This window comes from Xyrauchen texanus, chromosome 18 (genome assembly GCF_025860055.1).
Source record: "Xyrauchen texanus isolate HMW12.3.18 chromosome 18, RBS_HiC_50CHRs, whole genome shotgun sequence".
NCBI lineage: Eukaryota > Metazoa > Chordata > Actinopteri > Cypriniformes > Catostomidae > Xyrauchen > Xyrauchen texanus.
This window is the reverse complement of record NC_068293.1, coordinates 12196599-12215507: the sequence shown is the minus strand read 5'-3', so window position 1 is coordinate 12215507 and position 18909 is coordinate 12196599. Positions and strand designations below refer to the sequence as shown.

At 38.4% G+C, this 18909-nt stretch overlaps 1 protein-coding gene and 1 pseudogene across 1 annotated transcript; both read left to right on the top strand.

Annotated features, from left to right (window-relative positions):
- The first annotated feature begins 789 nt into the window (after positions 1-789).
- abhd13 (abhydrolase domain containing 13) lies at positions 790-11615 on the top strand. The gene is made up of 2 exons (XM_052147945.1): positions 790-933; positions 7072-11615. Exon 2 carries the CDS (start codon positions 7110-7112, stop codon positions 8121-8123), a length of 1014 nt encoding a protein of 337 aa, XP_052003905.1. The 5' UTR covers positions 790-933; positions 7072-7109; the 3' UTR covers positions 8124-11615.
- A 912-nt stretch (positions 11616-12527) lies between these two features.
- On the top strand, positions 12528-14390 carry LOC127658623 (tumor necrosis factor ligand superfamily member 13B-like; annotated as a pseudogene).
- Positions 14391-18909: the final 4519 nt, after the last annotated feature.

Below are 18909 nucleotides of genomic sequence, written 5' to 3'. Positions count from 1 at the left end.
TAAAATTTCTTGCTAGATCAGATGGCATACTAATACAGTAGACAACTTGTTTTATTTTTGTATTCAAATTCTTAAGTTAATTTCCCATGCATAATATAAATAGTTGCATAGTCTTGCTTTCTTATTCTGTATTGCATTACTGTTTCCTTCAAGTCGTGAAAATACTTAATACATAATCTCTTTCTGTGTGTATTTTTTTTTAATTAAATTGTTATAAAAAAAATAAAAAAAAAAAAAATAAAATACAGTAGCAAAAAAAAAAAAAAAAATTATAATTCCTATAACAACAACAAAAAAGGTCCTGCAGGAATCCTGTAGAATTGTGGTTCTCTGTGCAGGGATCTTGCAGGAGTCACTAAAATCCTGTTGGATCCTGTAGGATGAAGGCGTGCAGGTCCTGCAGGATTTTTGGTAAGGGAAATACCTATATAGCCTAAAATAAATATGAAAGTACTAATTAAATATATATATATATAATATGTAGGGAAATTACTAGGGTGTTATCATCATTATTATAATAGCTTACATCTTCAAAAAGTCCAGAAAGTGACCCCATGTTTTGCAAAAATATTTTATTGTATATTTTTTTTTATTATAATTTTTTTTTTTTTACTATAGTTACCACAGTAGTTGTTGTTTTTTTTTTTTTTTTTTTTGTTTTTTAGATCTGATCCACAGTAAAAAATTAAAATAAAATAGATATATAAATAAATAAATGACAATCCGGAACGTCCTATCCGTCAATAGATTGGTTCCGCTGTTTCCGCCCGGAGCTTTCAAGAAGCGACACCAGTACACAGTAGCAGTCCGGCTAGATTTGCTGCCTAGCTTCAGTGGATCAGCTGCTATTGTTTGTGATGTGTGTTTAGATTACACTTTCACTTGCTAGTAACCTCACCTATATAAGATGTGCCGTTAAAGAATGCGATACATGTAAGTACGTTTTCTGTGAGATTATCATCAAATGAGATTTTGACAAGGCTAGCATAGTATTAGCAGTGCAGGACGCTACATGAAGTCTAGACGGGAAAGCTGCTGTCAAACGCTGTCAATCTGCCACCTCTTCTGTTTGAGTAATCGCATCAGATGTGTTTGGTCTTTAGGGTGTTTCTCACCATGTCAACAGCTGGCTAAAAAGCCAAGCTAAATGCGAGTGGTATAGTCCGTATATGCGGTGATCTGTATGCAGTAAAGGCGATAGTGTTTTACTGCTGTATATGATTTGATTTTGTGTATTAGAATTAGGGCTGCACAATTATTACTAAAATCACAATTGTCGATTAATGCCCTTGATATTGTAGTCGCGGTTATTAATGTCGATTAAAAGATTATATTACAATGATGTCACAAATTAGGCGACTATGCGGCTCTTTACAGGAGCAGATTTCAATGGTGGATTTGAGCTGCGCTCCAGTTTCCAAGATTTCAATATTGTAATCATGTTTTTTTAATATTAGTCCTAATCAAATTTATTTTATATATATATATATATATATATATATATATATATATATATATATATATATATATATATATATATATATATTAGTATAGAAGAAGTTTAAATTATTGCTAAATTACTGCTCATGTTATTGGTCAATTTACAATAGCTAAAAATAAGATATTTTTAATATTCAAACGTATTAACTGCCGATTTAAACTGACCAAGTTACTTACTGCGTTCAGTAAGCTTTTTTGCCTCAGCGTTTGCACTTTGGAAATAAAGAGCAGCAATTTGCGATCAGAGTTTATGCGATTTGTGAACATTTAAAATCTACCAGTAACAGCTGCGTGGCAATTTAATTATTAGAGCGGACAATGATTCGTGAAATATGCCATATTTTATATGTTGATACACTTCCACAACAAGCTTAGAACAGTTAAGATGAATTACTTTATTGGTAATTTATACAAATCAAATTTACATTGGCCTACTTATTAACATGCCAAAACGAAACTGTTATTACATTTTTAATAAAATCGAGCAACGCGACAAACTCGCATTACAATGACTGCTGGCACTGCAGGTGACTCTGTTTGAGCCCTGCAGGTCAGCGTGAGCTCACTGACGAAAGAGTTCTGCACTCTCGAGAAAGCTCTTTATAAAAACAAAGCTGTCTAATCAGCATAATAAATCAATTATTTACACCGCGTCTATGCCTTGATTAGAATAGGAGCATTTTAGTTTACTTGCGTTGCTCCTATGCAGTGTATTTATCATCTACGTTGCTAGTGAGCACCACAATATGCAATTAATTCAAAATAAATTCAAAGTGCTTTTCGCTTTTGTTCTACAGCTTCTTTTCGAGTGTCAGGTGATTATTAATTTTTCCCAAAAGTAATTCGTCAATATTCATTTTCGTGTGCCACTGTGAACAGAGGTGAAACATAAAGCAAGTGCCTGGGCATCAGACTGTTTAAAACTTGTGCAGTAGGATCAGTTGTCATAATAGGAAGAGGTTGTAATTTAAGTGTCTCTGATTGGCCAATGCCTCTTCATTGCTCAACAGACATGTCTGTAATTGGTTAGAATACTCAACTGCTGCAAAAACACATTGTAAATGTAAACAAAACTCTGTACACGTCTGTTCCCTTACGACTCAGTCCACTTGACATTGCGTATTAACACATATGGAAAGGCCTTCATACACAACCTATTTGGCTGATTTGCGATTGGCTATGGTGTTTGAGCCACACCTGTTTTGGTGCAAAACTGACCGCTATAAAAACAGGTGCACAGACACCATTTCCTCAGAATTTCATCCTTCAAGACAGCAATCATCTCTTGTCTCAAAGCCCTCTACCCTTCATCCATCGATACACATGAGTCAGTGGACGGAATCTGCACGGCAGTGAAGTGACTCTCCGCTCCCCTGCAGTGCTCCGGCGAACATCTCTCCGCTTCGCGGCTTGACGCTTCGCTGGTCAATTCTGATTTCTGTTTCCCAGTACGCTATGAGCGAGATGAGCTCCGGCCCTCTTAAGGTGTGTGCAGCCTCGTCTCGTTTGGCGGATCTGATGCTGGTGATGATGATGATGTCATGTATCTCGCCGCATCAAGCAAATGGTCAGTGAATGATGCTGCCGCCCCTCCCCCGGCGAGGAACGTGCACACGCCACTGACAGGGAGATGCTCCGCGTCCTTACAAGGGCTTCACCCTGACTGGTCTCCCCCAGAGGAACCTGAACAGTCTCGCCTCGATGAATTGTTCCAGCAGTCCTGACACTGTCAAACGGCAGCATCCTGCACAATTCTTCCCTGAAGTTCATAAAGAACTATTCAAGTCATGGCGTGTGACGCCATCCTCTTTAATGTGGATCACGGGAAAGAAAACTGTTATGCCCAATTAGCGGCACACCTCTGCCCAGCGAGTAACGTGCATCCTTCCAAACCGTGTCGACAAACGTCCACACTGGCGGGAAAAGCATACTCTGCAGCAGAACAAGCTGGATCAGCACTCCACACAATGGCGGTGCTCCAGGGCAGAAATAAGTGATAACGAAAAAGCCACTCTTTTGGATGCTCCAGTGTCTCCAGGCGGCCTTTTTGGCGGCACTATGAATAAGTTTGAGCGTTATGTCGCGATTCAGCTGCAGTCACAGGCTATGCAACACTTTATGCAGAATGGGAAAATATAATTGAGGAGGGATCTCCTCTCTCAGGCGCAAGGCGCAATCTGGCATCCCCAGCACCAGCTGTGGAACTACATGTGTGGCCCCTGAACTGAGCGCACTTCATGCCCCAGAACTGACGCGTTCGGTCATGAACACCATTTTACAAGCCAGAGTGCGGTGTGATGGGATTCTGTTCCCCATATGCGTTACTACGCAATGTCAAGTGGACTGAGTCGTAAGGGAACACCTCTGTTATGTAAGTAACCTCGGTTTCATGAGACGAAGGGAACGAGACATTGTGAAAGCTAGCTGCACTACAAGACTCTAGAGTTCTTGAGGCATGAGCGATGCACTCCTTGTTCTTAATCAGAAATGCTGAGAAAATGGTGTCTGTGCACCTGTTTTTATAGCGGTCAGTTTCGCGTCAAAACAGGCAGGATCAAACAAAATATCCAATATAAGAATATTGGCGTTATTATAGAGGTTTCAAATAGGTTGTGTATGAAGGCACTCCCATATGCATTACTACGCAATGTCTCGTTCCCTTCGTCTCAGGGAAACAAGGTTACGTACGTAACCAAGACATTTTCATAATTACTGTGATAATTATATTATCTTACGTATGGTAGTCAAATAAAGGAAAGCCTCCATCTCCATCAGTTACAGCAGGGGTGCTCATAGTTCTATGGAATGAGATTGTAAGGTCCACCTATTGGTCCAATTGCAGCATCCAATAGCGTAGCAGAAGGGTACCTGCTACGTCACTGTCTTTTTCTACGCTGTAAATAATCATTTGATTATTTGATTTAAGTTTCATGTTTATTTCATCTGACTCCAATTATTAAAAACCTTGTTGATATGCTCTGAATTTAAATTTTGTATCATGTTATTAAGTAATTCTATCTTCTAGAATGTATGTGTGTGTTTGATGTTATTTAGGATTTGATTTACAATTTAGGGAGTTATGAGTAGACCTTTGAAACTTGTGATTGAGTAGGTCATTTGATGTTTACAAAGAATGCAAGAAATTTGTGTTTTATGGTCCTTATTCAGTAGGGTGTGTTGTCTCAGGTGGAGATGCACTTTTGTGTGAGAGTTTTATGACACTGGTTGTCGCAGAATTCTTTGATTTTTACTGGAAGTAGTGCCTTTTGGGCGTAGACATTTGTGTGCCACCCTTACAATATCTACTTTTTCATCATGTTATTGCAGCAAGATCTACCATGTACAACAAAGGCTATACATTATTATAATACCAAAGTTTCAGCATGTAGTGATATTTGACCAATTCTCAATACCAGCTTCTAAACCACAACAAATAATAACACATGTTAATTATGGAAGAATGGTTTCAAGTTCTTAAGTAATTATTCAAGACTAGTAAATAGTCAGGAATAAAATAACATTAAAAAAAAACAGCAGTGAATAGAATTAGATTAAAAATAATTGAACAAAATATACAAATTATTCTGTGCTTTAACAGATTGAAAGGTTTTTAATAGCAGAATAAAGTATTCAAGGAAACATTCAGAATGAAATACAAAATAAAACTACTACTGGCCTTCACTGTGTTATTTTAATACATTAATACTTTAGCTACTGAAGTTTTACAGTACACAGACACTTCTATTTTTTACACATATTTATTAATGTGTCTTCACCGTTCTCACATGTAAATAATTTAAAGCTGTCCTACCCATTAATAGCCACACTGATGTATCTACCACGATACAACATAATACTGTGCATTCATAAATTATTCAGAACCCTTCATTTTTTTTTCACATTTTGTTGTTACAGCCTTGTGCTAAAATGCTTTAAATTATTATTTTTTTTTTTTTCACATCAATCTACACGCCATACCACATAATGACAAAGCAAAAACCAGATTTTTGATAACTTGTTTTAAAATGTATTAAAAGAAAAAACTGAAATATCACATGTACATAAATATTCAGACTCTTTGCTATGACAATTGAAATTTAGCTCAGGTGCATCCCATTTATCTGGATCATCTTTGAGACGTTTTTTACACTTTGATTGGAGTCCACCTGTGGAAAATTCAATTGATTGGACATGATTTGGAAAGGCACACATCTGACCATATAAGGTCTCACAGCTGAAAATGCATATCAGAGCAAAAACCAATCCATGAGGTCAAAGTAACTACCTTCAGAGTTCAGAGACAGGATTGTGTCGAGGCACAGATCTGGGCAAGGCTACAAAACAATTTTGTCTGCATTGAAGGTTCCAAATACTACAGTGGCATCCATAATTCTTAAATGGAATAAGTTTAGAACAACCAGGACTCGTCCTAGAGCTGGCTGCCCGGCCAAACTGAGCAATCGGGGGAGAAGAACCTTGGTAAGAGAGGTGACCAAGAACCCGATGGTTACTCTGGTTGAGCTCCAGAGATCACGTGTGAAGATGGGAGAAACTTGCAGAAGGACAACCATCACCGCAACACTCCACTGATCAGGGCTTTATGGCAGAGTGGCAAGACGGAAACCTCTCCTCAGTGCAAGACTCACGAAAGCCCATTTGGAATTTGCAAAAAGCAACTAAAGGACTCTCAGACTGTAAGAAACAAGTTTATCTGGTCTGATGAAACGAAAATTTAACTGTTTGGCCTCAATTCCAAGCATCACGTCTGGAGGAAACCAGGCACCGCTCATCACCTGCGCAATACAATCCCAACTGTGAAGCATGGTGGTGTTAGCATCGTGCTGTGGGGTGTTTTTTAGTGGCAGGGACTGTGGGACTAGTCAGGGTTAAAGTAAAGCTGAATGCAACAAAGTACAGAGATTTGATATGAAAATCTGGGCTAGAGCGCTCAGGACCTCAGACTCAGCCAAAGGTTAACCTTCCAGCAGGACAATGACCCTAAGCACACAGCCAAAACAACGCAAGAGTGGCTTAGGGACAACCCTGTGAATTTCCTTGAGTGGCCCAGCCAGAGTCTGGACTTGAACCCAATCGAACATCTCTAGATAGACCTGAAAATGGCTGTCCACATACAGTCCCCATCCAACCAGACAGAGCTTGAGAGGATCTGCAGAGAAGAATGGCAGAAAATCCCCAAAACCAGGTGTGCAAATCTCGTCGCATCATACCCAAAAATTATTTAGGCTGTAATTGCTGCCAAAGGTGCTTCAACTAAGTACTGAGTTAAGGGTCTGGATACTTATGTCAATGTGATATTTCAGTATTTTCTTTAAAAAAAAATTGCAGTTATCAAAAATCTGGTTTTTGCTTTGTCATTATTCGGTATAGAATGTAGATCGATGTGAAAAACTTATGTAATTTAAAGTATTTTAGCATAAGGCTGCAACATGACAAAATATGAAAAAAAATGAACGGGACTGAATACTTTATGAATGCACTGTATTTACAGATTAAAACAATTTTATGGTCAGACTCCCCAGCGCTACAATCTTACCTTCTGTTTTTACCCAGGTTGCATCTGCAGTGAGTTTGGAGACATCCCAGTTGTCATGGAGAAGCCATGGAGGTTATGGGGGGCACTGGAGTCGTGTTTGCTGACCGTGTGCGCGTGGTCGTGGAGAGCATGCCACATCTCCCTGCTGGCCCTCATTCTGACCTTCCACCTGTATGGAGGCTTCATACTGCTGGCACTCATCTTTGCCTCTGTGGCCGGAATCCTGTACAAGTTCCAGGATGTCCTGCTTTACTTTCCCGATCAACCCTCCTCCTCACGCCTCTATGTTCCCATGCCGACGGGAATCCCGCACGAGAATGTGTACATCCGCACCAAAGACAGCGTGCGGCTCAATCTTATCCTGCTCCGGTACACTGGTGAGAACCCTGCCTCTGCCCCCACCATTTTGTATTTCCACGGTAACGCAGGGAACATTGGCCACCGTGTGCCTAATGCCCTACTCATGCTGGTCAACCTGAAAGCCAATGTAGTTTTGATGGACTACAGAGGCTATGGTAAGAGTGAAGGAGAACCAAGCGAAGAGGGTCTCTACCAGGACGCTGAGGCCACCTTGGATTATGTCATGACCCGGCCGGACATTGACAAAACTAAAGTGGTGCTCTTCGGCCGGTCGTTGGGGGGTGCGGTGGCCATTCGTCTGGCTTCGGGGAATCCACATCGAGTGGCTGCCATTATGGTGGAAAACACTTTCCTCAGCATCCCGCACATGGCGGCCACACTGTTTTCTTTCATTCCCATGCGTTACCTGCCCCTCTGGTGCTACAAGAACAAGTTCCTGTCCTATAGACACGTGGCACTGTGCCGTGTTCCATCTCTCTTTATCTCGGGCTTATCAGATCAACTCATTCCGCCTGTCATGATGAAACAGCTGTATGAGCTGTCTCCGTCTCGGACTAAACGTCTCGCCGTCTTTCCGGAGGGTACGCATAATGACACTTGGCAGTGCCAGGGTTATTTTGCAGCTCTGGAGCAGTTTATGAAGGAACTTCTGAAAAGTCATGCACGGGAAGAGACAGCGCAGGGAACAACTAATGTCACTATAATATAGAGCAGTAACTACTGTTGACTGCTTGATATCCGGACCCTCCAAAATAGAATATACAATATCTCTTTTTCTTTTCTCTTCTCCCCAACTTCCTAGACTCCTTCTTTTCATTGGACATGCACCACAAATTCATTATTTACAGCTTCATTTATGTAATGGATAAGATTGCTTTTTTTAATACCTTTGGGATTTTTTCTGTTAAGTAAAAAAAAAAAAAAGAATAGTTCTTTCTTTAAACTCTTTGTCGTTCCAAACCTGTATGACTGACTTTCTTCCAAGGAAAGTAAAAAGAGATGCTAGGCTGAATGTCCGGGCTGCTCTTTTCCAGATGATGAAAGTGAATGGGGACTAATTCAAATGGGCTAATTTTGTGGTACTTTTATAGTACTTTTTTGAAGCTTGAAAGACCCAGTCCCTTTTCAAATTCATTGTATGGACAAATAATCGTTGTGTATATTCTTCTTCCCCTTTTGTGTTTCAATGAAGAAAGAAAATCAAAGGATTTGGAATGACACAAGAGTGAGTTAATGTCAGACTTTTCAGTTTTGGATGTACGGTTCTTTTAAAATATGAATGCATATATTGATACCCTGTCAGTTTTTTTCCATTTGTAGACTCCTAAATGTTCCTTTTTCACATACAGATATCTACCCTCAAAAGGATACTAGATGCCCAGCTACCTGCATATACTACTGGAAAATTAAGTTATTTGCTCAATCAAAACTGTCCAAACATCTCTCTTCTATTTAGTTTGAAACAGAACAACAGGGCTCATACTGATTCTTTTCAAATCATGTTCTGCCTTTCAATTCCTCTGAATACCGTTATATGGACCAGATGCAAATGATCCTAGTTCAGGCATCTTTGTCTTTGACATTTCATGCATTCAGTCTACTGTACCTGTATTGTGTTAAAGCTTTATTGGATCTCACTGCCTTTTTTTATGGAAGGTTTAACATCCACTCAGGAAATCGACTCATTGTGGTTTGATCACATGCTTTGGATTTGCATATGGAGCTTTTGTTTGAGAGGTATAGATTTCTATCACTGATTTTCATGTGGGCTACAGGACATTGCGAGCACTGAACAAAATACCATCACAAAAAGCCTAAAGTATGTTTTCTCTCCATCTCAGCCTTAGTGAACTGCTATAAGTGAAATATGGAGTGAAATCGCACATACCAGCTGCTTGACAGTGTTCCAAGCACAGTCCATTTGCACAAGTTGTAAATAAGATATTTCTCTTTTTCTTTTCTTTTTTTTTTTTTTTAAATCAGGGTGAGTGCTTCACATCAAATCTCTGCCTAGGAGTTGTTTTGTTTTTGATCATGTTGGAAAACTTGCCCACTGCACCAACCCATTTTATTTAACTGCTTACAGTTCCCTTAAAGGAATAGTTCACCCAAAAATGAAAGTTGTGTTTTCATTTACTTGCGTCATTCCAATCCATATGCCTTTCTAAGAAGAGAATTTGAAAAATGTTGATGCGGCTCTTTTTTTGTAGGAAATTTTGAGTTCTAAAAGTGATGAAGAAGCACCATATAAGTGGTCCGTACAACTATTTGAATCATTATTTGCTGGAGATCTACTGAACCCAGGATGGTCTATTCAAACTTGCATGTTGTAATTGGTCACTGGAAATGCAAGTAACCAATTACCAACAATGTTTGCCACCATGTCAGAAATGAACTTGTTTGCCAGTGTCAGAACTAACTTTTCCATGAAGGAGGAAAAACTTCTCCTGGATTTGATTTTCAGGGGCATTTTAAACATTTAAGAGGGCTTTCTTTTTTCCAAAACACATAAAATATATAACCATATGCTAAATCTTTTTATTTAAATACATCATTTTAATCAATTCATTAACATACATTCTCAATCAGAATTTTATATTCAGAATATATAAAAAATAATGTTATGTGATAATGTGCATAACTATTAAATGACCCTTTTGTCATCATTGACATCAAAGTTGCCGTAGCATGACTTGAGTCACCATATTTGCATATATGTAAACATGGAACATGATTCTCCTTGGAAAAAAGGCACAATTTTGTCTTCCTCACAAAAGCTATCATATGGCTTCAGAATACTTGGAATATAGTGCACGGGTCATATAAGCTATTTTATGGTGTTTTTGTCATTTTTTTGAGCTTTCGTTGTTTGGAAGAAGAGAGTCAACATTCTGCTACATCTTCTTTTGTGTTTCATGGAAGAAAGGAAGTCATTTCAGTTTGCAGTGATATGAGGGGAAGTAAATGATAACTGAATCATCATTGATGGGTGATCTCAAAAAGTAATTCTTGACAAAAAGTTAAGAGATGCAGGGGGTCCAGAACAGTGACAGTTTGTCTTTTCTATTGTCTAATTTTGGTGGTGGACGGTCTACCACAAAGTATAAAGTGATCATGAATGGTGGACCTTGCAAATCTGAATCATTATGTAATAAGTGTTGGATCAATGCTCATCCAAGTCTGTAATTATTGCCTGCCGTAGATGCCCAGTATATTTTGTTTAACCTTAAAAACACATTTACACTTAATTGTATTGCTTCAAAACTGCCTGTGAATGTCAAGACTTCAAGACAGATTTCAAGATTTCATTGCATGCAAATGTTAATATCTACAAACCAGAGGTTATTCTCAGGCTTCCAATGTCCACCTTTCAAGATTCAACAGGATAGTTAGGGCTTGAGTTCTCAAGGGTGCTTGAGAGATGTGTACAGTAGTGTGTCCAGTGTTATTAACAGTTATTAATAGACAGTACTGAACAGAGTGACGAGTGGTATTAGCCACTGCAAGATGTCTTGTTCCCAAGATGGAGGAATTTGGGTGGTTTCAGAACATAAATTACAGTTACTTTTGTTAAACAGTTTATTGGCCTTTTCATATAAAATTAATAGTTTGATATTTTGAAGGGTCATTGCTTGGCTATTATTGATAGTATAGGCCTAATTCAGATGAACTGCCTCTAAAAACCAAGAATTCTTGGAATTTTTTCCAAATTCATATATGCTTATTTTTGTCAAATGTCATGTATAGTTGCAATGCATTTAGTTAAACTCACAGTGATGTGCCATAATACCTTATTGAATGTCTGTGTGGTTGAGTGTAAACCTTGGATCAATAACTTGTTACAAAGATGCTGAAATGTCATGATGAAATAATTAAAATACTACAGTTTAATATATTTGACTAATAAATCATCGGCATGTTCTGGCCAATCTCGGGCTAGTTTGTATGTTGAAATCTCCTTCATAAATGTTCATAAACTTAAAAAAATATGGAATAATATAAAGCGCTGCTCATGTTTTGTATTTGCTTTTTATAGTACACAGCAGAGCAGAAGGATTCAGCTCTGAATGTGCATGGAGGGGGTTATTCTTTCAAAATTTGTGTTTTGAGCTGTGGATTTTCTATTCAAATCATTTGTCCATGTAAATGCAATTGAATCACACTTTCTATTTTCTGTATGGTGACATGCAATAAAGAAATCAAACCCTTCTGATATCTTGGCTCTAGAAGTTTTTATTTTTAAAAGTGGTTGCTTCCTGTTTCTGGTTTTGACTGTGGAGACTATTTTAAAGAAATAAATGTTTATTGGATTTCTTGTTTATCAAAAATCTTCTGGTTTCATTTTACTTTGTCATTGTAATTTCACGAAGTTCCTTTTGTGCTATTAAAGATGATTAGCTTATTTCAACACCGACACTTTAACTTCTCATCTAGGAAGCAACTATGCAGCAGTGCAGTGCAGAAAACAGTGGGCGTGTACAGATTGGCAGGAAATCTGTGCATATGCTCACACTAAAGGAAGAATATCTGATGCAAAAATCAGACTGTTAGCTGAAGACTTGCAGACAAGACTTTATAGTAAGTAAAGACACTTTTATAGAAAGACTGACTGTTAGATCCCAAAGGTCTTCCTCTCTTTCACATCAACAAGCTTCAACTCCACAGAGATAGGCAGCTTTGAGACAAAGGGTAGTCATGCAGAAGAGCTTTAGTCTGGATTATCTCTGATCCAGCATTGTACTGAGAGAAATGTTTGCTAAGAGTTTCAGAGCAACTTTCATGCCATATCAAGGTGAATTGGACTAGATAAAGACAAGAACTCCAGACCAGTTACTCTCTTGAGTACATGCAATCATCTCAGTGTTTTGAGGTGGGTTGAGATCTTTAAAGCAGTGCTGTTATTGTTCAAGAAAACATTTTTGTAAACTAAATTAAAAGATAGAACATAACCAAAATGGACATAACTAAATGTAAATCAAATTTACATTTTCATGACTCCAAAACTAACTAAGAAATTACATATGCAGTATATTATAACATTTTTAAATATCTGTATATTTGTTTTTTATATCCACTCACTAATTATCCTCTTTCCTAAAAGTTACTTTACACCATGCCTTCTAGAGATGTTGGCCCGGGCCAGGGTGAGGGGAGAAAGTTGCCCTGGATGTTTGTGGTCCTGATCCTCACTGCCATTACCTCCTCCTCACTGTCTGTGCTGTGTCCCATAATTATATCAAATGTCCTTCATAAATTCACAGTATGCCCACCTCATCAGACACTATACTACACCACTGAACACATATGTTTTGGGCACTTTCATGTTGGTCATGTTGGCCCCTCCAGCATGGATACACCAGACAAGCTGGTCTACCTGAAACAATGATCAGCTGGGCACTACCCATCATAAAACCACACATATAATTTTCATCACTTACAGATGGCAACAGAAATTCCTTGCAGAAATCCATTTAAATGTTCAGTTACTTCATAAAAAAAAGATACATAATGAAAACAATTAGTTTTGCTTTCTGCTTTGCCTGTGTGAAAATAAATTACTCTGCATTTCCACAGAATTCAACCCTGCTTGCAGTTAATGGCTGAAAATCTTCCAGAAAGGTAACAGAGGAGTTCAAATGTGTGAATTGTAGTGTTATAGCAGTGTTTAGTGTTTCATTGTGTGAGAACTGAATGCCCACCTTTTTACACTATTTAAAGATGCCTTGCTTTCTTACTTTCTCCATTTAAGGCAGATGAAATGTAACTGTAAAATGTATTTTTAAATGGTTTTTTGGCCAGAGTTTGCTTTGGAAATATGCACAGCCATCCCGTGGCATATGGGTCTAATGCGAGGCTCAGCTCTGGAGGAAGAGCAGGACACCATTTTAGTCAGAGGATGGCTTCTTTTTCATATATAGTCAGGTACATATACACAGCAAATAACAGTATTATTTTATCACACATTCTTGAGGATTTTTGACATCCCAACACAGTGCTGAGTGTTTTTTTCCCTCATTGCTTCAAGCTCTCCTTTTCCCAGGTGTACTACACTGACTCTATGTTCACCATGGGCCACATTCTGTTCCGCTGTATTCAGAGCATGAATCCAGTCAATCACTTCAACACCTGCTGCACTGGTGGTCAGTGTAAAACAAAATTCTCTTCCTTGATCAGTGTTACAAAATAGTTACAGTATGCAGTTGATTTAATCTTACAATTTCCTTTTTTTTATATTTGTTATTTATTTTATTTTTTTAGATTATTTGCATTTTCACTGTTTTCATGTCTATTGTGTATATTTTAAACCCAAATTCTCATTACTACCATCAGGGGTGGATCTAGAATTTTTTTCATGGGGTGGCATGCAGATTATGAGGGGTGGCAACACCAAAGGTCAGGTCAGGTTATTTATATAGCACCTTAAAAACACCATGAGTGCTAACCAAGGTGCTATATAACAGTCATAAAATAACACATCCCCCTACACTAAAACCCATTAATGAAATAACATTTAAAATAAATTCAATACAAATATAAGGAAACAGAAAATATCAACATAATACAAAGCGTCACCAGACAGGGGAAAAAAAATCTATCATGTAAAAAACACCCTATCACCTTTGGTTTTTAAGTGTGACTTTGCAAAAACAATAACAGCTGAGAGGAGAATCTGAGCATTCTCTGAGATGAGTAGGGACGAAGTAGATCCGAAATATAAGCAGGAGCAAGTCCATGCAGTGCTTTAAAAACAAATACTAAAATCTTAAAATCAACTTTGAATTGAACAGGTAACCAATGAAGTGATGCTAACACAGGCATAATATGCTCCCTCTTTATTGTCCCAGTCAAAAAACGGGCTGTGGCATTCTGTACCCTGTACTCTGGAGACAGACTGGAGCTTTTGATACCTCGTACACATGCAAATATCTTTCTGGATAGGGATTCCACCTTCTTGGGAGCAATAAAACTGGCTTGACTTTGGGACAGATGCTTGATGATCTTGGAACGGCAGTCTGGACATCTTATTACTGCAGAGAGTGGCAGTGTTATTGACATACCTGTGCATTGTATCCTGGAAGATTAATTATTTGCACCAGCTTTGGTTCAAACCCCAGTGTTTTTATGTCTGACTTGCACAAGTGATGTGAACGGATGTGAGAACAGCATTTCATGTTGACTTGCATCCACACACACATCTTGGTTATATTTAGCAGTACTGTCAAGACAGACATTTCTTCTTCATTTCTAACACACAAATAAAACGAATATTTTATGATTCTGAACATCTGCTATAGATTTACCCATGTATGCATTTTGGTAATTATACAGAAACTGCAATGCAAACCCTGATAGCACACATACATAACTCAGATGTCTATGTGACGTGTGTGTTTACATCTGGAAGATGTATTTTTTTAGGTTGTTTGCTCATCTGCAATATATGCCTATAGGATGATTTCCTCTTGGATGTCAAAAAGGTATTCAGAAGATGCCTTTGAGATGTGTATGATTTAGATTGTTTGTAAATCAGACCTTTTTAAGATGTTTATCAGATGTTTAGATTGTGATAGATTACAGTTAGATTGTGATGATTTCCATATTGAACACACTTAAACAGACATTTCAAAAATGTACATGTGTTATCCAAAACAACAACAACAAAAGTTTCCTTTTGCATGCTTACAATTTCAACTCAAGATGCAGCTTCTAAGATTCCACCAGCAGATGGTGACAAAATCACATTGTGGAGTTATGTGGAAGCCATTGTGGGGAGATTGGATAATTGACAAGAGACTGGCATTGGACTACACTAGCTTTGTGTTGTATGCTTCACACAGGCAGCTTTTTATTTATTGATGGAGGCAGTATGTTCTCCAGTATATAAATTTTCTTCACATCTTATATGGAAACAACCGTTATCACTAGCTATTGAGCAGATGATAGCCTGTGGCTGAAAATGACAATGGAATTTACATCAAAATGCAATATCATTTCTCTGTTAGAAACAGAAACCAATAATAAAGAAATAGAGCTTTTCTTTGCTTTACGGGTTCATGGCACCAGTTGTGATAACATGACTTGCCACTAGAGAGCACTTGTTTCCCAGATAAATGGTTTATCCATCCATCCATACATCCATTGGTAGCAATACTAACTTTTATTTTTAGTTTAATCTGAATTGCCACTGAGAAGAAAAAAAAAATAGCAAAATAGTTACTCTGTGTCTTAAAAATGATGAATAAATATGATACTAAATGTGACGTCAAAATCCTGCAGATCACTGATTGGTCAGGGAGAATTATCACTACCAGCGGCACTGGAATTCCGGCACACGACATCAACCTGCTAGTTTTAAGGTTTGTAACATTGATAGCAGTATCATTTGTTTACGCGACTTTCAATTTGTGAAAAAAAAAAATGGCTCTGCATAAAACCATGCCTTGGTCAATTAACGAGGTGCAGACGGTCCGCTCATTAGCGATGAGCGAAACGAAAAAGTCTCTGAGGAAGTGTCTCAGCTGTTGGCCGCACACGGCTACCACCGGACCTACCAACAGTGTAGGGAAAATACAGGTGAAACTCGAAAAATTAGAATATCGTGCAAAAGTTCATTAATTTCAGTAATTCAACTTAAAAGGTGAAACTAATATATTATATAGACTCATTACAAGCAAAGTAAGATATTTCAAGCCTTTATTTGATATAATTTTGATGATTATGGCTTACAGCTTATGAAAACCCCAAATTCAGAATCTCAGAAAATTAGAATATTACATGAAATCAATAAAAAAAAGGATTTTAAATACAGAAATGTCGGCCCTCTGAAAAGTATAATCATGCATATGTACTCAGTACTTGGTTTGGGCCCCTTTTGCATTAATTACTGCCTCAATGCGGCGTGGCATGGATGCTATCAGCCTGTGGCACTGCTGAGGTGTTATGGAAGACCAAGATGCTTCAATAGCTGCCTTCAGCTCTTCTGCATTGTTTGGTCTCATGTCTCTCATCTTTCTCTTAGCAATGCCCCATAGATTCTCTATGGGGTTCAGGTCAGGCGAGTTTGCTGGCCAATCAAGCACAGTAATACCATGGTCATTGAACCAGGTTTTGGTACTTTTGGCAGTGTGGGCAGGTGCCAAGTCTGCTGGAAAATGAAGTCAGCATCTCCATAAAGCTTGTCTGCTGAAGGAAGCATGAAGTGCTCTAAAATGTCCCGGTAGACGGTTGCGTTGACTCTGGACTTAATAAAGCACAGTGGACCAACACCAGCCGATGACATGGCTCCCCAAACCAACACAGACTGTGGAAACTTCACACTGGACTTCAAGTATCTTGGATTGTGTGCCTCTACATTATTCCTCCAGACTCTGGGACCTTGGTTTCCAAATGAGATGCAAAATTTGCTCTCATCAGAAAAGAGGACTTTGGACCACTGAGCAACAGACCAGTTCTTTTTTTCTTTAGCCCAGGTAAGACGCTTCTGACGTTGTTTGTTGTTCAGGAGCGGCTTGACAAGAGGAATACGACATTTGAAGCCTCAGTCCACTCCTTGTGAAGCTCCCCCACACATTTGAATGGCCTTTTCCTGACAATCCTCTCCAGGCTACGGTCATCCCTGCTGCTTGTGCACCTTTTCTTCCACACTTTTCCCTTCCACTTAACTTTCTATTAATGTGCTTTGATACAGCACTTTGAGAACATCCAACTTCTTTTGCAATTACCTTTTGAGGCTTTCCTCCTTGTGGAGGGTGTCAATGATGGTTTTCTGCACAACTGTCAGGTCAGCAGTCTTCCTCATGATTGTGAATTCAACTGAACCAGACTGAGAGACCATTTAAAGGCTCAGGAACCCTTTGCAGGTGTTTAGCTGATTAGAGTGTGACACTTTGAGCCTACAATACTGAACCTTTTCACAATATTCTAATTTTCTGAGATTCTGAATTTGTGGTTTTCATAAGCTGTAAGCCATAATCATAAAAATTATATCAAATAAAGGCTTGAAATATCTTACTTTGCTTGTATTGAGTCTATATAATATATTAGTTTCACCTTTTAAGTTGAATTACTGAAATTAATGAACTTTTGCACGATATTCTAATTTTTCGAGTTTCACCTGTAAAAAAAACTTAAAAGTGACTACAGAACCATCAAGGAAAAGTGGAAGTGGTTTGACCAAATGGACGCTATCTAAACCGACAAGCAATGGGAGGAAGTGTGCCCTGGACTCAGCCACGATGGAGGATGGTACGTTTTGTTACATTAACTCTATAATCTGCTTGAAAGCTTCACTTTATTTAGATGACCAGCTACCGGAAGTTTGCTTATAAAACAACCAGGCCAATTTAACTGTTACACTTGTGTAAAATCACCATGCAACAACTGCTTTATGCAGCACAATGAGCTAGTAGCTAACAGCTAGCGGTTGAGTTATTGTTTTGGTCAGTTTGTGTCGTGTTTAAAAAAGTAAAAGGAGTAGAGTTGAGGCGAGTCAAACCGTAACGTGCAGTGGAACCCCCCTCATCATGTCGCGGTATGCAAGAATAGTGTTCAGTTCTGTGCCTGGAATTGCCCATCATTTCTGGTACAGCATTGCTGGCCGAATTCGAGCTTGCAGGTAAGAATCTGTGCAATTGTGCGGTCAGTTTAAGGTGCTTTTTTTTATGTCAAATTTGACACTGTTAGCAAGGTTGAGCTCATTTGCTGAAAAAACATCATGCAACAATGTAAAAACAGGTCTCTACCATGCAAGCAAATGTGATTGAAAATTACTGAGTGTGAATGTGGAAAAATATTTGGTGCTGCTGAATGTCTGACACCTGTCATCAAATCTTTTGAACATATACCATCAGAATCAAAACTCCCTATGCATCAAACCTTAAACACAAATTAAGTTTTAAACTGCGGAAAAAAAAATCTAAACTAAAATCGTGGATGACTGACATGTGCGAATCTGGTAAAGCAGTGAATTATTTTACTTGCAGTCACTAAGCCACATCACCTAGCAGTGTGCTGAGCTGGTGAAAAAATATACTTTTTCGTGACGCACGACGCATGAGTAGATGAATTTTTTTTTAACCGCAAATGATAGGGTTATTTCATTGCATATTTATCTGACCTTTATGACACAACCATTTTGGTGTTTCTACACTAGGGAGCACACAAAATAATTATTGCCAGTGAGAAATGCATGAACAGGGTTTGAATGCTATTTTTAGACTGTGATAAAACTGGAAGAATGGTAAATCTCAGAATGTTATTACCATACCCCCATTATCACCTCACGTACCCCCAGGGGTATGCGCACCCCAATTTGGGAAATGCTGGTCTACACCATACCGGCAGTTTTTCTTGCCTGCCACCACTACCCAGTGTCTCCCGGTACGATGTGATTAAGCCAGCCAATCACTTTTATCTGAAATTCCAAATAATTTTGATCAATTTGCAGTAAACATCTGAGCCCTCTCTGTGCAAAACTCAGCAGTAAGTTCAACAAC

Coding starts and splice junctions, on each gene's coding strand:
- abhd13 (XM_052147945.1), top strand. CDS start 7,110: ATGGAGAAGCCATGGAGGTTATGGGGGGCACTGGAGTCGTGTTTGCTG.